Raw genomic sequence first — 20,554 nt, 5'->3', positions numbered from 1 at the left:
TTAGTCTGCAGATAATTTCGGAAAATTTAAACATGTACAACAATCGATCCCAATTTGTCAATTAGTTCGGAAAGTGTGTAGAAAGGATGGGAACAGGCTTTTGCATCTCAAAATTGCTAAGAATTAAGAGGAGAAATTTCAAGTTTATTTTGACATTACATTTTGAATTATTGGGGATGCTTAATGTCATGGTGTGTTATACGACATCATCGAAAAACCACATTCAGTTTTTCTCGATATCATGAATAATTCATGCTCTATTTTGATTCCTTCACACCCTTGCGAAGGAAATTTTGTCAATCTTCTTAATGTTTACAAATGCACCTGCTAACAACGGCATGCTTTCAGGACTTAAGGTGGAATAACACACCTGGAAAAAAGCTCAAATTAACAGGATATTATTTGAAAATAAAAGATAAAATGATAAATAAACTGAACATATGTCCATATAAGCAAAAATTTGCAGTTCAGGGATAAAAAAAAGAATATCTAATAAAATTATTTCAGTAAGTAACAACAAAAGCCCCTGCGGAATTCGAAATCGGGATGTACAGATCACAAGTCCGACTCTTTATCCACTCAGCTATGGAGTAATTTACATGTTGATGTCGATAAAATCCTTTCTAAAAAACGAAATGTCGTTTTGATCAGCGGTCAGCCATTTTGTGATGATGTGTATGATGGATTTCCGACGATGGTTATACGGTACTGTCATTTAAAAGCGGTTTCCATCTTGCTTTCTGTTTCAAAGTCATACTTTAATGTTCCTAATTAGTCTATACATTTTGATATGTTTTACAATTTTTAAATACTTTAAAAGGAAACATTATTTTAAAGATCTTATCTTTTCATTTATGGTTTATACCTATCTTTTGGCTTGCTGCTATTATTAATTATTATATTATTATATTATTACTTATTAGGTTTGTTACTGACTGTTTAAAGAAATTTGTGGGGTCGGTAAAGTCCATAGAAGGCGAGGCGGAGCCGAGCCTTCTATGGACTTTACCGACCCCACAAATTTCTTTAAACAGTCAGTAACAAACCTAATAAGTGTTTTGTTTTGTCGAGGATCTAAAGTTTGATATGTAAACAAACGTTTGTGTAGAAAATCAGTTCAAATAACGTTACGTCCGCCATGTTGCGCTATAAATTTTGACGCTTGCCTTTTAAAGAAATTTGTAAGGCAGCCACGTGACGCGTTTTATCCAATGACGTCGCGACATTCTAGTCCGAGGCAAAACAAATATTATTATTATAAGCTTCAGATTTATTCATGTTAATTAAGGAATAAGGATTCTTTCTTTGAGTATTATGAGGTGATAATTTCGGTCGGAGCGTGGTCATATCCAATAAAGCCCGGCTTTATGATAGATTTGACCACCCTCCGACCGAAATTATTATCACCTCATAATATTCAAAGAAGGATTCCTTATTCTCAATGTAGCAATTATAATGTAATTGTATTAGTTCTTATTTTCCATTAAAAAGTGCCGATTTATTTTATTAAAATTTAATTTCCCGGTCGAGTACTCTCAGTACTTTGATGCACCTTCTTCTTTACCGACTGCTAGAGTACTCTCAGTACTTTGATGTATCTTTTTCTTTACTGACTGCTTGTGTTTGTGGTAGCCACTTACGCTTACTTAGTGACAATAAGCTTTATATCGCTTCGTTCAGGTAATCGATATGTATAATGTGGGGATGTTGAACAGTTTTGGATCATTTTAACTTAGTTAAATATAAATAAAAGATGATAATAAATATACATCAAAAATTTACCTGACTGATCACATATAAGAAGCCGCCAATTTTGCATCTAAAACTTTTTTTGAAGCGTTATCTTCCCTTCATGTAAGGAAGAAAATTTTAATTTTTTTTCAAGATATCAGCGGCAAATTGATTCATTTTTTGCTCCCCTGAGCCAAAAGCTCAAGTGAGCTTTTCTGATCACATTTTGTCTGTCGTCCGTCTGTCCGTCCGTCCTTCCGTCTGTCTGTCCGTCTGTAAGCTTTTCACATTTTCAACATCTTCTCAGGAACCACTGGACCAATTTCAATCAAACTTAGCACAAAGCATCCTTAGGCTAAGGGGATTCAAAGTTATCAAAATTAAGAATCACGCCCTTTTACAAGGGGAGATGATACGGAATTTTTGAATTTTTTTCGAGAATTTCCAAAAATCTTCTTCTCAAGAACCATAAAGCAAGGAAAGCTGAAACTCTCGTGGAAGCATTGTCAGGTAGTGAAGATTTAAAGTTGTGAAAATCATGACCCCCGGGGGTAGGATGGGGTCTCAATGGGGGGGGGGTCGAATTTATACATAGGAATATATAGAGTAAATTTTTTAAAATCTTCTTCTCAGCAACCATTAGGCCAGGAAAGCTGAAACTTATGTGGAAGCATCGTCAGGTACTGAAGATTTAAAGTTGTGAAAATCATGACCCCCCCCCCCCCCCCGATAGTATATATATTTAGAAATATATAGAGTAAATCTTTGAAAATCTTCTTCTCAAGAACCATATTGCCAGGAAAACTTGTGTGGAAGCATCCCCAGGTAGTGAAGATTCACAGTTGAGCCCGGGGGTAGTATGGGGCCACAATGGGGGTCAAAATTTTAACAGGAATATATTGAGTAAATCTTTAAAAATCTTATTCTCAGAAACTAATCAGCCAGGAAAGTTAAAACTTGGGTGAAAGCATATATATAAGCGCATCCTCAGGTAGTGTAGATTCAAAATTGTGAAAATCATGACCTCCGGGGGTAAAGTTGGGCCATAGTAAAGGGGGGGGGGGATTTTACATAGGAATATATAAAGTAAATTTTTAAATATCTTCTCCTCAGAAACTAATCAGACAGAAAAGCTGAAATTTGTGTGGAAGCATCCTCAGATAGTGAAAATTCAAAGTTGTAAAAAAACATGACCACCGGGGTTATGGTGGGCCACAATTGGGGGGGGGGGGTCAAAATTTTTCATAGGAATATATAGAGTAAATCTTTGAAAATTTTCTTCCGTCTGAAACTAATCAGCAAGAAAAGTAGAAACGTGTGTAAGCATCCTCAAGTACTGTAGATTCAAAGTTGTGAAAATCATGACCCCCGGGGGAAGGGTTGGGCCACAATTGGGGGTTTAAATTTTACAGAGGAATATATTGAGTAAATATTAAGAAATCTTCTTCTCAGAAACTAACTAGCCAGGTGTTTTTTCACATTGCTGAGAATTTGGCTCCTGGACGATTCTTGGGCCTCACACGGGGTTCAGAGTTTGATGTAGGTTTTTATCCTATGTATAAACTTTTTGAGAACTGCAATGCTTAACATGTGATATTACTATAGAGTTATCCATTTAGAAAAGGGACAAATGATAATAAACATAAGAATATTCAGGGGCGGTTTTTTTTAATACAGGATCTACATGTATTATACTACGTACATTGTCCAGATAGTTTGTATTATGACTCAGTAAAGCCTATTTTACCACAATACCTTTTGTTTCTCAGGTGAGCGATGTGGCCCACGGGCCTCTTTTTTTGTATGATCATTTATTCATTTATTCATTTGTAAACTGCAGATGAAAATGGAACACGATTCCAGATAGAAATAAAAATCATCTAGTACTAGCCTTTTAATTCAATTTACTATAAACTTGATAACTAGGATGCTAGATAAATCAATTATTATATTGTATGATTTTTTATTACTTATAAACATTATTGATTTTTCACTCGCTAGAATGAAAACAGGATTCAATAATTCATCAAGGACACTCGATGCTTTTTAAAACACTTAAAGGATGACTCCCACGTTGAGAAACAGCCAGAAAACTTTAAAAAAAAAAACAAACCAATCGAGCCAGATTAATATGTACATCTCTTTTTGCACCTTATCTGTTAACTAATATTGGTCTTCGACGGACAGTTATCATCATGCTAGCTACCTTAAAAGATATCTGTAGCTTCTGGCCAATCGTTAATTATTTTTTAAATCGCTCATATATAAAATGATCGGAATTACTACATTCTGGACTCTCCGTCTGTATAGCAGGTAAGACCTTAAAACACTTATTATGTCGAAATCTAAATATTCATATTGCAGATTGTTAAAAAAAACATTGAAAGTCGTTTAAAATGCATTGTCAACATAAAACAATAGACATCGTCGAAATTATGATCGACATTATGAAGTGCATTTGATTTTTCCAGACGGTTTGGAATGTATGTGGGGAGAAGTTAAAGGACAATCTTTTGCTTAATTTAAAAAAAAACTTCCCATTTTTTTTATTGGGAAGAAATTTGAGATAATTTTTCATTGATAAATATTTGTTTATGGTTATAATATACAATCTACATGATATATCGATGTTGTGCAGCACAGGACAAAATGTGTTAGACAAGCGTTGTTTTTTTAATGAGAAGCTAGATGGTACCCTGTGCAATAGCGGGAATTAACACTTTACAAATTATTATTGTATAATTCCCTAACATGTTGAAGCATATTTTTGTTCATTTTTGTATATACTTTGTCCGATTTCTTACTTATCGTATTTTTTAAAATTGAAATAAAAAGCAAACTGCATTGTGGATATAAAGAGGAGCGGGCAGGGATGAAAAATCTAAACTGAAATAGATAATATACACAAGATATTCAAAATTACGTTACTTAAAGTTGTACATTAATATTTAACAGTTAAAAGTTACAAAATTCATTAAAAAGTTAATAACAGCTGTGTCCACATTTTTGGGAGGAAACGTTTTCGTAAATACTCGACGTTATGTGACTTTGCCTACTGACCGGGTGAGGTGAATGTGACCGTTGTGAGTTAGTGTGTTACAATGGCGATAAAGCAATAGATACCATTAATACCAATCAAGAATTAAAGTCCAGAGTCTATTGTTAATGTTCACTGTTATCATTGCAGTTTGCTTAGAATCTAAATTGCTATATTTACATCTACCAAGTATTATTCCCTCTATTTCTTACGAAAACTTATAGCTAATTCATAGCAATATAGAAACAGCCAGACTGAAATATACACGCCCCGTTTATCGATTGGTCGAAATCTACGGCGGCTGAAACTGACAAGAAACTGACAGGAGTGAAATTGACACGCCCTGTTTATCGATAGGTCGAAACCTATAGCGACCTAAAAAAAATCATGGATTGCACGAAATAATCATGATGATGTCAGACTCAAAGTCTCACAGGAGACGATTTGATTGCTTCTTTTAGCTAACGTGCTTATTACGTGCTTATATACATTAACAGTAAATTAGTGAATTTTACTTATTTTTCATAATCAATTTATTAATTAGTTAAAAGAAAGATGTTAATATAAAAAATAAAATGCTTTTTTGATGATTCATGCGGGTTATGAAGGTAGCGATCGTTGCAAAAAAAAAATTACGTGACCCGCGTTTAGCGGGTTATGTATTTTTTAGCCGGGCTCTGCTGAAAGCAGAGTCCTGGGTTGCGTTCAAGATCGTAGCTGTAACGTAGGGCTACGTAGTTGAACGGTAGGCTAGCCTAGCCGCTAGGTAGATATTCGTAGCCTAAATATTTTATGCTAAGTATCAAATTCAAGATGGTCACCTTGGTTATCACTTTGTAACAAACTTGAAATCTATAAAGTAAGTGATATTTTGTTCATCCTTTAAGTTATAATGAATTTTAACATGTATATTCCGCTTGAAATTAACAAATTATGTCAATGTAATGAGTCTTTAGTCGAATATTTCCAACTTCAAATCTGATACCTAGCGGCTAACCTAGTGGTCCGTTCAATAGACCTAGATATATACGACCTAGCGGCTAGGCTAGCTGCTACGATCTTGAACGAAGCCCTGGCTGTAGACAGGCAAATCGCCAATGTTACTATAAAAAGCACAAATTCAAAAGTAAACAAAAAACAAAAACCTAACAAACAGCGTCAAAGTAAAAGCTTCCGCTATACCAAATAGTTATACAAAGAGCCATGTTTTGTTAAAAGTGTTGGCATTTTGTCTCTTTTTTTTAATTTCGAGAGAATTGTCTATTTTTGTCCCCCGCTGCAACGCGGTGCGGGGACATAGAAATGCCGGGCGTCCGTCCGTGTGTCCATGGGTCCGTGTGTCCATGGGTCTGTGTGTCCGTGGGTCCGTGTGTCCGTGCGTCCGTGTGTCCGTGCGTCCGTCCGTCACACTTTTTTGTAAGCGCTCTCATGCCTACAAATTTTGACGGATTTTCATTAAATTTATACCAAATGTTTATACCACTATTACCTTGGTCAAGTTCGCAAATCAGCATTGGTCGATACTTTTTGCTCGAGTTATGGGACTTTGACCACAATAATGACTCTGTTTTATCCAAAAATTGACCTTGTAAGCGCTCTCATGCCTACAAATTTTGACGGATTTTCATTAAATTTATACATGTACCAAATGTTTATACCACTAATACTTTGGTCAAGTTCGGAAATCAGCATTGGTCGATACTTTTTGTTGGAGTTATGGGACTTTGACCACAATAATGACTCCGTTTTATCCAAAAATTGACCTTGTAAGCGCTCTCATGCCTACACATTTTGACGGATTTTCATTAAATTTATACCAAATGTTTATACCACTAATACTTTGGTCAAGTTCGTAAATCAGCATTGGTCGATACTTTTTGTTGGAGTTATGGGACTTTGACCATAATAATGACTCCGTTTTATCCAAAAGTTGACCTTGTAAGCGCTCTCATGTCTACAAATTTTGACGGATTTTCATTAAATTTATACCAAATGTTTATACCACTAATACCTTGGTCAAGTTCCTAAATCAGCCTTGGTCGATAAACTTGATACTAGTATACTGCTTGACCGGCGGGGGACCCAGGAATTCTATTCTTGTTTAGTTTTGTTACTACTGTGGAATCATTAAATTTCGTGGGGGCCAATTTTCGTGGATGACTTAAATTTTACAGGTTCGTGGGGACGTAATTTCGTGTATTCATATATATCTACAAAAGGGAATATGACTTTATTACCCTAATTCGTCAATTCGTGAAGGATGTTATTTCGTGGATGAGAGGTACCCACGAATTCCACGAAAAATAAGCCACCACGAAATCTAATGATTTCACAGTATACTCTGTCCCAAGATATTTTGGATTTACATTTGGCTTAATTGTTTGATATTCATAAATATCTCAGGGTTCAAACGATGTTCATTCAAAAGTATGAAAAATTTCCAAGATTTCTTACTCGAAACGCCCCTGTTAGCTTATCAGGTTTCAATACAATGCTAAAAAATGTGATGTCTACGGAGATTTTGTATTGCAGCAAGCCCGGATGATAACGTTAAAAAATTGCGCGATGCATTCCGAGTGTTATCCGAATGGAGAAAAGACGTAAACATTCCCCATTATAAATCTCCGTAAGGAATCTGTTTTTGATCCTGTGAATTTTTCCGAGTGAAAGATGATAATGTGTCAATGAAATTATCTTGGAAAATATCCCTTTCAACTATTTCAATTGCACTTCTTTCACAGGTATGTGTATTTTTATCAAAAATCGTCCAAATGTGCTGCATAAATATCTTGGGACAGACTATAATAACGTGTTTTAAAAACAGACTATGCATTTTGGACACATACAACAGAGAGAGAGAGAGAGAGAGAGAGAGAGAGAGAGAGAGAGAGAGAGAGAGAGAGAGAGAGAGAGATTTTCAGTCTTTACTCCACAATATGCATAAAGACACACCAAAAGAGCCCGGCTTTCAGTACTTCAGTACTTTGATTTTTGCAATGTCGCAACCTTCTTATCCCAAATGAATCACCAAAGAAAGCATTTTATTGTTTAAGTAATAGCGCGGCGAATGTAAATGCCAACTCGCACCAACTCTCCGCCGCGAAAATAGTCCTTAAAATATTTAGAGTAGTTGCCCTTTGGAATTATTTTTAAATGAGAGTAGTTGCCCTTTGAATATTGACGTCACATTGTTGTGTCTGGAGCAGAACAAAATGGCAGCGTCGAAATTTGCGGAGGTTTAAAATTGAATTATAATTAATATGGGTGAAGCGAAGATTTTTAAAGCGTCTTTGAAAGGTGGTATTGATACTTTTAAAGAGTTTTAATAAGTTTAATTGGACGAGATGTAAGGCATCTTGTACATGGCTTTGCGTAGATCACCACTATTTGTGAATGAATATGTCGCTTGATAGTCCTCGGGAAAACAAAACACTTCGCCTCGCCATCTATGAGATTGAGGAACCCAATATATTTCCGTAGTGAGTCAGTAACTAACCTTATAAGTAATAATATAGACGAATAGTCAATAATTGTAATATTAGCTCGTCCAAAATATATTGACTGGTCGATATTTTTGCGTGGATCCTGAGGTCCACGCAGAAAATATATATAAGCGAGGTTAAACCGGATGCTATGGGGAAAATTCAGCCTGCGCATGAGCTAGCCTTGTTCCTGTGCGTAATGGGTAGCTCAGGGAACCAGGCTAGCACTAGTCTCGTTCAACCAGACGCTCGGCTGTCTCCGTAAATCTCCGACGAGCAGAGAGTCTGGTAAAGCGTCACGTTGATAACCGCTACCGATAGGGGGCGCTGATTTAGTTTCATTTTGAATCGTTGTCAATGTGTGCCGGTTAAAGATATGTGTGATATACAGATTTTTATTTTCTTGCCGTGAAAATTATGGAACTTACGTCAATTTAGTCTTATACTATAGTCTCGCTTTCCATAGACTCATTAAACATGGCTGAACTTAAGTTCGACGAAGCGGTGAATGTTTGTTTACAACCTTGACAGCTTTAAAATAGATTAATTATTGGTTTTACCCTATCCCGTATGGTAACACTGCAAATAAATCATTTCCATTTATAACCGTTTTTAAACTTTCCAGTCGTAGATCTTTCAGTTTAAACGGCAAAATCGTTTGCTTCTGTCATTGTTTACATGTTATAGGAGGTGTGTTTCTTTCAACCAATCAAATTCAATACCAGGATTTTGGTAAGCCTCGTTTTGGCGTTACAAACAATAACGTGACGCTTTACCAGACTCTCTGCTCGTCGGAGATTTACGGAGACAGCCGAGCGTCTGGTTGAACGAGACTAGGCTAGCACACGTTTATCTGAATCGGGATCGGGATTCCGTGCCATATGCACACATAAGTTTAAAGGCGCTGTAATTGTAAAGTTGTCGGTAAACAGTAGAAACAAAGTATTCCTTTTAAAAAATGATTGGCATGTGATATGAACTAATATGTAAACGGTGTGACCGTTGGACCGAGCGCAGATTTAACACAGTGCAGTTTGATTTTTGTAAAATAAAATTTATTTGAAACGCACACAGTAGGATCCGCCTGGTTGCCTACTCAAATCATTAGCCAAAGTTTTACTAAACGTCGCGTGCTCAATCAACATTGTGACGTCATATTTCAGACGTAAAACGTTCAAGTTTTGTCTTCGGAAATAGCCGAAGAGAGTAACGTTATTCCGAACTATTTTTTTATTTCTTCTTTCATTGTTTATCAATTTAATTCATATGAATGCCGCTGTAATAAAATTAAATACTTTATTCGGCTTCTAAAAGATCAGTTCCTTGACCTTAATGTTTTTATTTTCCATCTGATAATTTGATAACACATACATAGAACATGTCGTGTTTCTTGATTGAAGCACTATTGAAAACTATCTGGTTTCCTTTTTAATTTCTTTTAATTCGAATTACCTTCTATTGAAACACTGGAACTTATTTAATCGAGTTTAGGGGCAACAAACATCGATAAGTACTGATAAATCAATGATCGAACTAACTTTTTAAAAACAAAATGGCTGCCAAGATGGCGGCACCCAGGGCTGGAAGAATTTTTTTTTGGCCTTAGTACCCCTGATTCAACTTTCATTTTTCACTGATTTTTTTTATATATACGTGTTACCATTAATCCTCGCTTCGCGAGGCGGGCTTCGCCCCCCTCTCGCTGCGCTCGGTTTCAGTATTATGAAATAAGTTAATGTTATGCCGAAACTACAACATGCATCAAATAGCATAATTTGCAATGTTATGTTGTTTTCAGAATACACAAGTAACTTAACTTTACTTTTATAGTAACTTCCCGATTAAATATTTTAAGCATTTAAGTATGATTGAATAATTATGTCACTGTATAAAAGTTTAAATCTCAAGAAAAATTTTATATGAATATGAAATTTTTAATTTACACAAAGCTGTCACTGCATAGTTAACAAAGTAGTGCGAATCGTAATGTGTGCGCAAATAGTAGAATTCACCGAATGCCTGATACTGTACATGCAAACTTCATTCATAGATAGATCATAATTATTTTAGGAGTATGAATCCTTTAAATTCTGAGATAAAAAGTCAGGGCTATACATATATGTATACGTAATACCATTGGCGGATCCAGAGGGGGGGTTCCGGGGGTCGGAACCCCCTCTTTCTCTGGGACATATAAATTTTTTTGAAAACTTGTAATGCCTATTTAAAGGCAATTGTCCCCATTTATAATATAAATACTGTAATTATTTCAAGTAAATGCTTTTAAAATTGCTAATTTAAAGAATTTTTTACAACGCACCGTAATTTACATGTACATGTATTTCTTATATGAAAAAACCCTAACGAATTTTTTTTTATCGAAAAAGGCACTCCCCATCAGCATCCAGTGCTCACATCTTTGAGTAAACATGTGGAAAATTTAAAAAAAATTAACTAAGCAGTGTCGCTAAAAACACAGATTTATAATAACATCTCTAACATCTACAATGTATTGTCTACTCTATTTCTTTAAAAAATGGATTACAGCTAATTTTATGCAAGTTATGCTATTTTTCTGGAATGCTAGCTATACCGTACCTTCATACCCACATGAAACACAAAAGAAAGCCCTTTTTTGTTTTTTTTCCAAGAATCGGAAATTATGTTACAAAATACCGTGTAAGGGGTTTATATATAAACCATTATGAAAATGCACAACTTTTCAAAACTTTCCTGAATAAGATCGCATCTGTACAAGTGCCGGGTGATGTGGCGCACCCATTATACAGAGGTCACATCAAGTTCCCTGGGACGACTATTGCTTGTACAATTGTATTTCACATGTTCCATCTATTCAGCAGATAAACTATCCCCATTTTTGTCATATCCTATCATTTAGACCTTTATAGCATAGACGCACGTTCTCATTGCTGGAAACTTGGGTTTTTTTTTAAAGGCTCGAAATTATGCAAATCTTCCTTACCTAAACCAAAACTCTCAATAATGCAGTGCACTCCGATATTAAAATAGATGTGAAATAGATATTGATGAGATAAATGTTCATTAAATTTACGCACGGAAAACGTTCAAAAGGCCTTGTTTATTGACAAATAATGTATTTTGCATGTATTGATTTTCATCAATTGGAACCCCCCCCCCCCCCTTTTCAAAATTGCTGGATCCGCCTCTGCGTAATACAACGTACAAATTTAGTGGTTAAAAGCAGAGGGCTAGAGTCGGTGGAATCTTTGATAATCTTAAGGCTTTCACTTTTTCGTTGGAAACACATACAAGTGGTCCACGTATTGTAGTCCTTTTTTAAAGGACAGCAACTTGTTTTAATATTGACCGGCTAGGAATAATATCTAGAGAATATCTAGAGAATATTCCCTCTATTTCAATTAATCGCTTTTGATTTGTTGATTCGTAAACGATGACGTAAATAACTCTTCGCGACTCCAACACAAGGTGACGTCATAACAGACAGTCAGTCAAGGCAAGTAAACAACGGACGCGCAATGCGACGGTTTGCTATGATAACGGATATAAGGATTTGCGAATTATTGTGAAGTAAAATCGGTAGAACATCTGTATGTTAATTCTTACGGGCGGTGGAATATCACTAGTGACCGTTTGATGCTGAGGATATTTTGGAAATGAACTTTGCACAATATTGAATTCTTGAATTCTTTGTTGAGCTGAGAAAATTACGACGATCTGTTTTCAATTACTTTCTTAAATTTTGGTTTGTTTCTTCATATAACAAAACAAATGTTGACCGAGTTTTTGCTTCGCGTCGGGCAATATTTCGTCCCTCGGGGGCTAATATAATCAATGTTGACCTCAACCCCAGTCAATATTTGTATAATATTTATGTTTTATATAATCCATTATGCATGATATTTTCATGTCAGATAAAAGCAAAAGTTATTTTAAGGTTAAATAAACATCAAAGGTTTACTGTACAGTAGAACCAATTCTATCTCTAAAGATGGCATTTTTTAAAATTTGTACCCCAAAACAGAGATCATATAACATGTATGGTTATTTTTTATGATAGATATATACCAGGTATCTATCAAATATTGAAATAAAAAAAAGGTGAAAACATTTTTTTTTTAATGCAGCAAAGGGTCATTCCATTTCATCGACGAAAGACGATCCACGCGATGGCAAAAGCATTCCAGGAGAACACTTTTAAGATAGTCTTCTTAATGTGCTCGCTGTTCTCTGTCATTTACACAGAAGAATCAACACCTGTAACGTCTCTAATAACAACCACTGGAGCACAAAACCAAACCCTGACCGACTCCCGTCCGTGGCCACAAGAATCAGTCACGGACTTGTCGGAGCCGAGTACCACAAACACTCAGAAAACTATAACCACCACGCCTTTTAACAGCACCGACCTTTGCAATAGTTCCACTAAATCGCGGGTTTTTCCTGAACCAGACTCGACTTTCTCCGAATCATCGACTTCTTCATCGTTCTTTTTACAATACACAACCGGGGAAACGATTTCATCCTTCAATTCGACACCTCTTCAGGGGAATAGTTCCTCAAACGAGTCCTCTTCTTTCCCGCGAATAATATCTGTGTTTGCTGTCATTGTTGGCTTTGCTGTCATAATGATAAACATTTTGGTGATAGCGGCGTCCGTGAGGAACCGAAAGTTACGAGAGAATACTAATTACAACCTTGTCTTGGGACTATCTTCCAGCGACTTCCTGATGGGTTTGAGTATGTTGATGATTGGGTTTCGGCTTTTGTTCCCCACACTAACTACGATGTTAGGCTGGTGTATTGTAGTGAATGTCGTATTTATTTCAAGTTTGATAATGTCACTCTATCAAACATTTTGTATTAGTCTCCACCGATATCTCGTTCTCTCCGAGAGTTCCTGGGCGGGTCGCTTGTTTGACGACAATCGGAAGTATTACCTCTACATAGGTGGATGGATGACGTTCTTCATTCTGTACTCCTCCACCGTTTCCCCAGAAGGCGACTACACACACTGTTTCTACAAGACAGTATACGGCCAACACATCCTCGTTGTTCGTTTCACTATATGTGTTTTCGGAATCATCTTCCTTTTGCTAACCTTGATTTTCTATTTTCTGGCAATCCACCGAGTGATAAAACGTTACACGAATATGACATTACCTTCCGATTCAAGAAAGTTGGAGGACAAGAGGAATAAGAGGATAATGAAGTCCATGAAACTAGTGAGCATGATCCTAGCGGCTCTGTTTTTATTTTCAAGTCCTATGATTGTCTCCCTTATGTTTTCCAGTCCACAGTCCGTCATTGTTGGCTCTTTTGCTGCAGCCAATTTGAACTCTCTTCTAAATCCTATTATATATTGTTCTCGTATCAAAAAACTGCGAAACGAGATTAAATCAATGTTTTGTTTTAGTTAGTGCGAAATGATCTAAATAGTTTCAAAATTTCAAACATATGTACTAGTAGTAACTCAAACTAAAGTTTTGCAATGATGATGGAATCGTAAAATTTACTATTTAGTAGTCTTTTATCCCTATTCCATTCTTTTTTTTAAATGTATATTCAAATAGATGAAGACCAAATGCATTTTATGCTTTATAATATTGACAATATTTTTAAAAACTTATGCTCTGTCGTCATGAATTTTTTTTTAAAGCATACATTTTATCCAAATCATAATTTCTAAAAACTTGTATTATTTATCTTTCAAAGGCATACCAACAAGCATATTATACAATTAAGACACGTTTTTGAATTCACGAGAAAATATGTTTTTAGAAATTGAAATTATTGTAAACAAAATTCATTTGCATTGTACTTTATTGGGAACAGTTTTGCCAATGGAAAGCTTCCAAACACGATTTGAATAGCTACCAAAACGAACTTTTAAAAAAGCATATCGATAGTTGCAAGAAATTTCCCTCTCTGAATCATTCAATATGATTAACAGACGCTTACTTGAATAAAATCAAAATAATCAAATTTTACAGCGACATTATGTAGTCAGGATTCTGACAAGATTATCTATCCGATAGTTATATTGCCAATTCATATTTCCCATTTTTAAAAATATTACGTTTCAAGGAGATAGTTAACGCAGCTCAAAATCAGACCCAGATTCACCCCTATAGTTTAAAAAAGCGTAGGTATTCAACAGAAATGTGGGTGTTTTTGTTTTTCTCCGAATCAATTTAAATAAAGAAGATGGGTAAAAGCTGGATTGTTTTCCTCTGACTTTAATGACACAGAAAGAATGGTTTCCCTCCAAACAAATCAATGTTGATGGAGTCAAGTTTTAAAGAATGATTTATTTCAATTGAATTGGTTCATTTTTTATCCGTGGTGTCCGTGGCCGTGAAGGTGTTCTGTGGCTTGGAACAACTGTGGAAATTTTTTTGAAAAAGATCATGAATGGTGAAATCATTTTGATTCATGAATAATGATTACAGATTGAATATCTGATACGATTCGATGGATGAAATTAGATACAATGCGTGTTCGAATAAACTTACTTTAACCCAGTAATCCACGAATTCAGCTCTTGTCACTGAACCATCAACTACAAGAAATAATTCATTTGAGGAAACAGTTGGTGAATAAAAATGGCCCTTTTTATGAACATTGTGTTATAGTTGTTTTTTTGCGTTCGATTTAATCAAACTGATATCGGAACAGGAAAATCAATTCCCTCTAAAATACTCTTTCCTAAACCTTGTAAAAGACAACCATTTTTCACAAAGCTTACAGTTTTATGATAAACGGTCGTTCTAAACTTAAAGAACATATGACGCGTAATAAACCTACCATCTGCGTCAAGCTTGGCGTAATATTGGTCGTAATCCACATGATCAAGATGGTGGTCGCCAGTTACATCATAATCATCGTACAGAGCATGCGCAAAGTCGTGGAGTTCGGGGGTTGTTGTGGTCACGTAGGTGGTGTACTCGTGGCGGGAAACACGGCCATCACCTGTTGTTATCAATGAAATAAAAGTACATATATGTACGGTATATACCAAAATCCGCCTCCCAGTCATGACAACCAAAATAAATTCAAGCATGTTCGGTATGATCTGTTTTAGTCCAAATTTCTTGTGATTAAGTAAGAAAATAAAGTACCAAAACAAAAGGCCCAGCCCACTCACCGTCAGCGTCGTATTTTTTGAATTCCTGTTCTAATTCATCGCGGGAAAAGATGCCATCATGATTGAAGTCGGATCCATTAAAGAGGAGTTCGGCTGAGTGGTCGTATGGACGGAAGTCCACCCTGCAAATCAGTGGTCATCGGCATCATGTTATGTAAGGCACGGTTTTCACATAATAAAGTAGTGATTTGAAAAACTGGCCCCGGGGCCATAAAACTTAGATGAGCTCACTTTTGATCTCAGTCTCACTTTTCCACTATATGTTCCTTTCGTAAAAGTGAGACTGAGATCAAAAGTGAGCTCATCTAACTTTTATGGCCCCAGGGCCAGGTCATTGCCTCCAACAGCACAAGTTTTAAAGGTTTTTCAACCATGAATATGTAAAAGCAAAAAAAACAAAAAGAAACTGATTCAATATTTAAACAGACCGTTTTCCACCTGAACACAAATAAAACATTACAACAAGCACTTGTTGTGGAGGTAAAAAAAAAATCCTGCGTTTTTTTAATGAAATGATCATATATGGTCAAAGGTACATCTTAACTGGTTATTGAAAAAAGAATTTACTAACACCACCGATAGAGCAAATCCTAGCAAGCAAACGAATGCGACAAACTTTTCCATAGCTTTGAGTCGGAGTAGAACCGAGTTTCACTCTCAACAGGTATTTATAAAGATTGGACACGGACCTGACCCAATAATATCCATACAGATAAGAACATTAGGGTCTGTGTACAAGCCACCTTATTTCGTTGGTAACCTAATTAAACGCGGAAGAATGATGGGTCAAATAGGTCAGGGGCGGAGATTGGAGAAGGTGGGAGGTGCGGGGGTTCCATAGGAATATATAATGTTTATTTTTTGTTGGTTTCTAATTGATTAGGCCTGAAATACACGAAGAAGGGTGTCTGTAAAAAAGATTAGGTTGAGATGCGATTCATATGCATGCTAGCCACAATGACAGTTTGGCGACCACCGTTAGACCAGAACATCACTGAAACTTAAAAAATAAAATCAAGATCGCATTCTGTTATAGATGGTACGTCCAAGGCCTATTCAGCAGTAAGATATCTCTAGAGTGCACGCCATAATTTCCTATTTCTGTTTGTGAGCCCAGATATTGCAATAGAAATGGGGAGACGTATCACGTGATCTATGGCTGTCTGTTCATTGGTTGGCCGGTTGGGTCGTGTTCCTATCTCTGCCCCGTTGACACCTCTAGATAGATTTTTGCAACATGAAATAACACCAAATCAGATGCGATATCATTAAAACTGTTTCATATATACCTTTCCATCTAGTCTACGATAACAGATATGTATATTTTATACGTCTCATTAAAATTCCCAAACATGAAAAAAGTGTTTTCTACATGTAGTTAACATGGTGACCTAAACGGTTTTGCTATATGGTTTCCTTCTATGTGTCACATCGTGTATATCTAATGAGGTTTTTCTACTCTCTTAATTTGCAATGAAAAACAGAACTTTGTCACTAACTACTTATAAATGTCGGCACTGTGACACGTCTACAAAATGGCACTCGATCATGTTAGAGCTCTCAATTCTTTTTATTGCGTGATCCTTTATCAAAGATGCAGTGACGTGAATCAGCTTGGACAATATCAGTTAAAGAACATTGGTAGATTCTAGTGCCCCGGAACGGTTGACAAATGTCTTTTAGGGGCAGAGAGTCCTTGAACGCCGAGATACACCCAATGGGTTCAAATCAAAGCCCTGGCGATTGTCCATGAGACAAAGTCTCTAAAACTTCCAGAACTTTACAAATTTTGATGGTAAAACGTTGGCGTTCTCTTACTGAAATAATCAGTAAAATTGCAATTAACTTTTTCGGCTCTTAGAAAAATAAAATTATATTTCAAAATATTTTAGCAAAAAAGACTTTGTCGTATACGTGTATTATACTAAGACTGATTATTATCGACATACTTGTATTTGACAAAACAACTGTATTTGAAAAGAATAAATTAATAAAAAATCTGTATTATAGACACCATTTTTTTCAAATGCAATCTGATAAACATTCCATTCACCTTAAGTAAGTTGTGAATAGCATATTCTAGAATTAAGCTGCGAATGTCTTTTCATCCCTAATGTGCTTTGGTTTTTTGCATCCATTTTTATTATCACTTCAAAAAGCCTCACCCTTTTGTATTGTAAAAAACCCTGTGTGAATACAGAACGTGCTAATATTACAAAAATTCCCTAATTAGTTCAGTCTTTCTTTAACCCGCGCAGTGCATTGTGGTCTTTCGTCTGATAAAGAAGAACCTATGCCAACCCCCCAACCCCCCTCCAGATACTAATTTACGGTTATTCTTTATATCCACAGTGATCAAAGGCAAGGTGTAGTCAAAATAGTTATGAGAGATATTTAGTTCAGAATTTGAGAAGAATTCGTGCTGTAGATGACTTACTGCACAGCGTTGATCACTCCGAACACGAGTACGGGAACTACTATCTGCCACATGCTGCTCACTGGGGAAATTTTGATAAGATACTTGTCACTTAAATTCGAAGACGATTCCTTTTATTCTTGCATTAGATAATAGATAAGCTAATATCAGGACACATTCATATGTATCTCTAGTTGTCGTGTTGTATGTTGTATAATATTACTCACTGGGTTTGTTAGTGATCAAAATTTGCTTAAGTGTCAAAATGCATAAAAGAGCAAACCAATATTAATTGTTTTGTCGAGGCTAAACTCTTTTGTTTATCAATGAATATTTACATTTTACATTATCTTTGTCTGTAATAACACTATAAACTTTTGTAATGTATAGTCCATTTCATCAAAAACTCTCTAAACATGTAATCGTACAATAGCTGAAACATACATGTATATAAATGTAAGTAATAAGGAATTATTCATTGAGTATTATTAGGTGATCAACTTCGGCGTCATAAAATCTATCTGAAAGCCGTTCGAGCTATATTGGATTTGATAACCCCAGAACATATTTCATCATCATAATACTCCTTATTTAGAGACTTATATGAAAAGGAGAATGAAAGTTTCCGTTCGCCGTGTTGCCTTCTAAAATTTGCCATTCGCTGCCTACAGAAATTTAGACAACAATCAATTTAACCAATAATAGAGCAAGATAAAACAACAAAACAACACGTATCAAAACATTGAAACAGACATGGTGGTGAACCATGTTGGGATTTATTGATATCACAGATACATTTATCACTGGGTTTACTTCTTTCCTTGGGCTCCATGCAGATGTTCAGTTCGGATAAAAAGCTATAAAAAGAATATCCACGTCATTGAATACCGAATAGAAAATCTCATCATTGAAAGGAAAATTTAGAATAGCAGATGCGAAATGGAGTTTTCCCCATTGTTATAGCTTAGTAATATGATTATTTTTATATAGTTTTTTGGAGAATGAGACGTGAGTCTTAGAAAGGCTAGGGTGTTTAGGGTGGCATTTACTACTCACATCGACCCAGTAGTTGACAAACTCGTCTTGTGTCACGGATCCATCACCTTGTGAAAAAATAAATAAAAATAGAAGCCAATGTTTATTTCTTTATCATATTTGTTTTTGTACGTATGAACCAGATATGTTCATCATCGAAATGAGTTGTTTACAAATTATTTGCTTTTTTCCCCCTCAAACATCTGTACTTTGTGGGAAAACGAATCACCGAATGTTAAAATCAACCAAATCACGTGTCTTTATGTTTACCAAGAATGTGAATATATGCATGCATGTCATGTACATGAAATACAATTTTGCATAGCATGGTTTGTATATGTGTTCATTGTTTCCCTGTTTCAATATTCCTTTTGTTTAGCTCTGATCACTGAAAAAGTAAAACATTTAGACTATGAATGTTATATAGAACAAGTTTTACCGTCAGCATCAAGTTTGGCGTAGTACATATCATAATCGTGTTTGTCCAGATGATGATCACCGGAAACGTCATAATCATCATACAGCGCATGCGAAAATTCATGAAGTGACGGTGTGGACAGAGTGACGTACTCTGTGTACTCGTGGCGGGAAACGCGGCCATCGCCTGTAGATTAAAAGGTTTAAACACATGATTGCTATTGATACATCAGCAATATTATAACAGATATCTTTTTGTTTAATCTATTATTTTTATGTCATTAAAACGATTGTTATGAACTTAAATATTTTTAACCATTAGCGTCATATTTCACGAATTCGTTGTCCAGCTCTTGGCGGGAAAAGATTCCGTCATGATCGGCGTCAGATCCTTGGAAAAGCAGCAGGGCGGACTGGTCGTATGGGCGGAAGTCGACTCTATTCAGGAAATAAACATACAGGTTAGGAGCCTAAATGACGTATGCTAACATAACCAATTTACTTGAGACAAAAAAGTTTTGTTCTGCTCTCGTCAAAGCACCTCTTCCTTGTCGAGCGACAACACAGACTATGTCAAAGATGCCCCAGGGGCGCATCCGTCAGTCAATTATTGACTTTTGATACTTTGTTTAATTTCCTCGTAGTTTTGTCATATGCTAAATTAATTAACTAGAATATGAATCCTTTGATAGACATAAATGTATCATTGATCGAACAAAAGAAAATAAATGTTCAGTCACTTTGATTAACCGAATATTGAAAATAAGCCTATGAATTGAACTAAACTATTGATAATTATAAATAATACAAATAAATATGTTTCTTACTGGACCGAGAAGGCCACACCAAAGAGAGCACAGACCAAAAAAAGACGCTCCATATTGCCGTAGGTACTAGTAATTGGAATATAAAGAGGTCTTGATTTGAGTCTTATCTTTATATCGGGGGAACTCAATGATGTTCAACCATTTGAACTGATAAAGCGCACACGTATTGATAAGACTGTTACATAAAGCTCACAATTAATTGTATTCAGTTGTAATTTTTAAAAAATCAACAGAATGCTTCTGATTTATTTTGTTTTTGCCAAGTTAATAAAAGATTTTTGTGTGTGTATCTTATGAGGCATTAATCATTGCCTTTTCATTCATTCCGTGTTCTGTGCATCATAGACCTACATGTAGGCCTATATCATTTCATACTAATTTCCTTTTCAAGAAAATCAGGACAAACGATGATATAATTATATACATGTAAGTGATTTCACCCAATGAAAGCAAAAACAGAAA

At 35.6% G+C, this 20,554-nt stretch overlaps 3 protein-coding genes across 4 annotated transcripts; 1 reads left to right on the top strand and 2 right to left on the bottom strand.

Annotated features, from left to right (window-relative positions):
* The first annotated feature begins 3,843 nt into the window (after positions 1 to 3,843).
* LOC105338613 (lysophosphatidic acid receptor 1-B) lies at positions 3,844 to 14,872 on the top strand. Its single transcript, XM_034443595.2, has 2 exons — positions 3,844 to 4,044; positions 12,378 to 14,872. Exon 2 carries the CDS (start codon positions 12,420 to 12,422, stop codon positions 13,668 to 13,670), a length of 1,251 nt encoding a protein of 416 aa, XP_034299486.2. The 5' UTR covers positions 3,844 to 4,044; positions 12,378 to 12,419; the 3' UTR covers positions 13,671 to 14,872.
* LOC105338611 (calcium-binding protein LPS1-beta) lies at positions 14,542 to 17,987 on the bottom strand. 2 transcript variants are annotated; one of them, XM_011443809.4, is made up of 5 exons: positions 17,835 to 17,987; positions 15,398 to 15,519; positions 15,058 to 15,222; positions 14,766 to 14,812; positions 14,542 to 14,634 (listed from the first exon to the last, which is right to left on the bottom strand). In XM_011443809.4, exons 1-5 carry the CDS (start codon positions 17,885 to 17,887, stop codon positions 14,587 to 14,589), a joined length of 435 nt encoding a protein of 144 aa, XP_011442111.3. In that variant the 5' UTR covers positions 17,888 to 17,987; the 3' UTR covers positions 14,542 to 14,586. The 2 variants fall into 2 exon arrangements, with proteins under 2 accessions (XP_011442111.3, XP_011442112.1); XM_011443810.4 differs by lacking the exon at positions 17,835 to 17,987 and adding an exon at positions 15,969 to 16,124.
* A 564-nt stretch (positions 17,988 to 18,551) lies between these two features.
* Positions 18,552 to 20,233, bottom strand: LOC105338610 (uncharacterized). Its single transcript, XM_011443808.4, has 5 exons — positions 20,093 to 20,233; positions 19,582 to 19,703; positions 19,288 to 19,452; positions 18,870 to 18,916; positions 18,552 to 18,670 (listed from the first exon to the last, which is right to left on the bottom strand). The coding sequence occupies exons 1-5, from the start codon at positions 20,143 to 20,145 to the stop codon at positions 18,623 to 18,625; spliced, it is 435 nt and encodes a 144-aa protein (XP_011442110.3). The 5' UTR covers positions 20,146 to 20,233; the 3' UTR covers positions 18,552 to 18,622.
* Positions 20,234 to 20,554: the final 321 nt, after the last annotated feature.

Source organism: Magallana gigas, chromosome 2 (assembly GCF_963853765.1).
Source record: "Magallana gigas chromosome 2, xbMagGiga1.1, whole genome shotgun sequence".
NCBI classification, from domain to species: domain Eukaryota; kingdom Metazoa; phylum Mollusca; class Bivalvia; order Ostreida; family Ostreidae; genus Magallana; species Magallana gigas.
The sequence above is the reverse complement of the archived record's forward strand: the minus strand, read 5'-3'. Positions and strand labels throughout refer to the sequence as shown.

What these genes read in the sequence shown, in the direction of transcription:
- LOC105338613 (XM_034443595.2), top strand. Translation starts at nt 12,420, where the DNA reads ATGGCAAAAGCATTCCAGGAGAACACTTTTAAGATAGTCTTCTTAATG.
- LOC105338611 (XM_011443809.4), bottom strand. Translation starts at nt 17,887, where the DNA reads ATGTGGCAGATAGTAGTTCCCGTACTCGTGTTCGGAGTGATCAACGCT. An exon ending in GGAGTGATCAACGCTGTGCA is followed by an intron (nt 15,520 to 17,834) that starts GTAAGTCATCTA and finishes ACTGATTTGCAG; the next exon opens with GGTGGACTTCCGTCCATACG. An exon ending in CAAAAAATACGACGCTGACG is followed by an intron (nt 15,223 to 15,397) that starts GTGAGTGGGCTG and finishes TGATAACAACAG; the next exon opens with GTGATGGCCGTGTTTCCCGC.
- LOC105338610 (XM_011443808.4), bottom strand. Translation starts at nt 20,145, where the DNA reads ATGGAGCGTCTTTTTTTGGTCTGTGCTCTCTTTGGTGTGGCCTTCTCG. An exon ending in GGTGTGGCCTTCTCGGTCCA is followed by an intron (nt 19,704 to 20,092) that starts GTAAGAAACATA and finishes TTTCCTGAATAG; the next exon opens with AGTCGACTTCCGCCCATACG. An exon ending in CGCCAAACTTGATGCTGACG is followed by an intron (nt 18,917 to 19,287) that starts GTAAAACTTGTT and finishes TTTTTTCACAAG; the next exon opens with GTGATGGATCCGTGACACAA.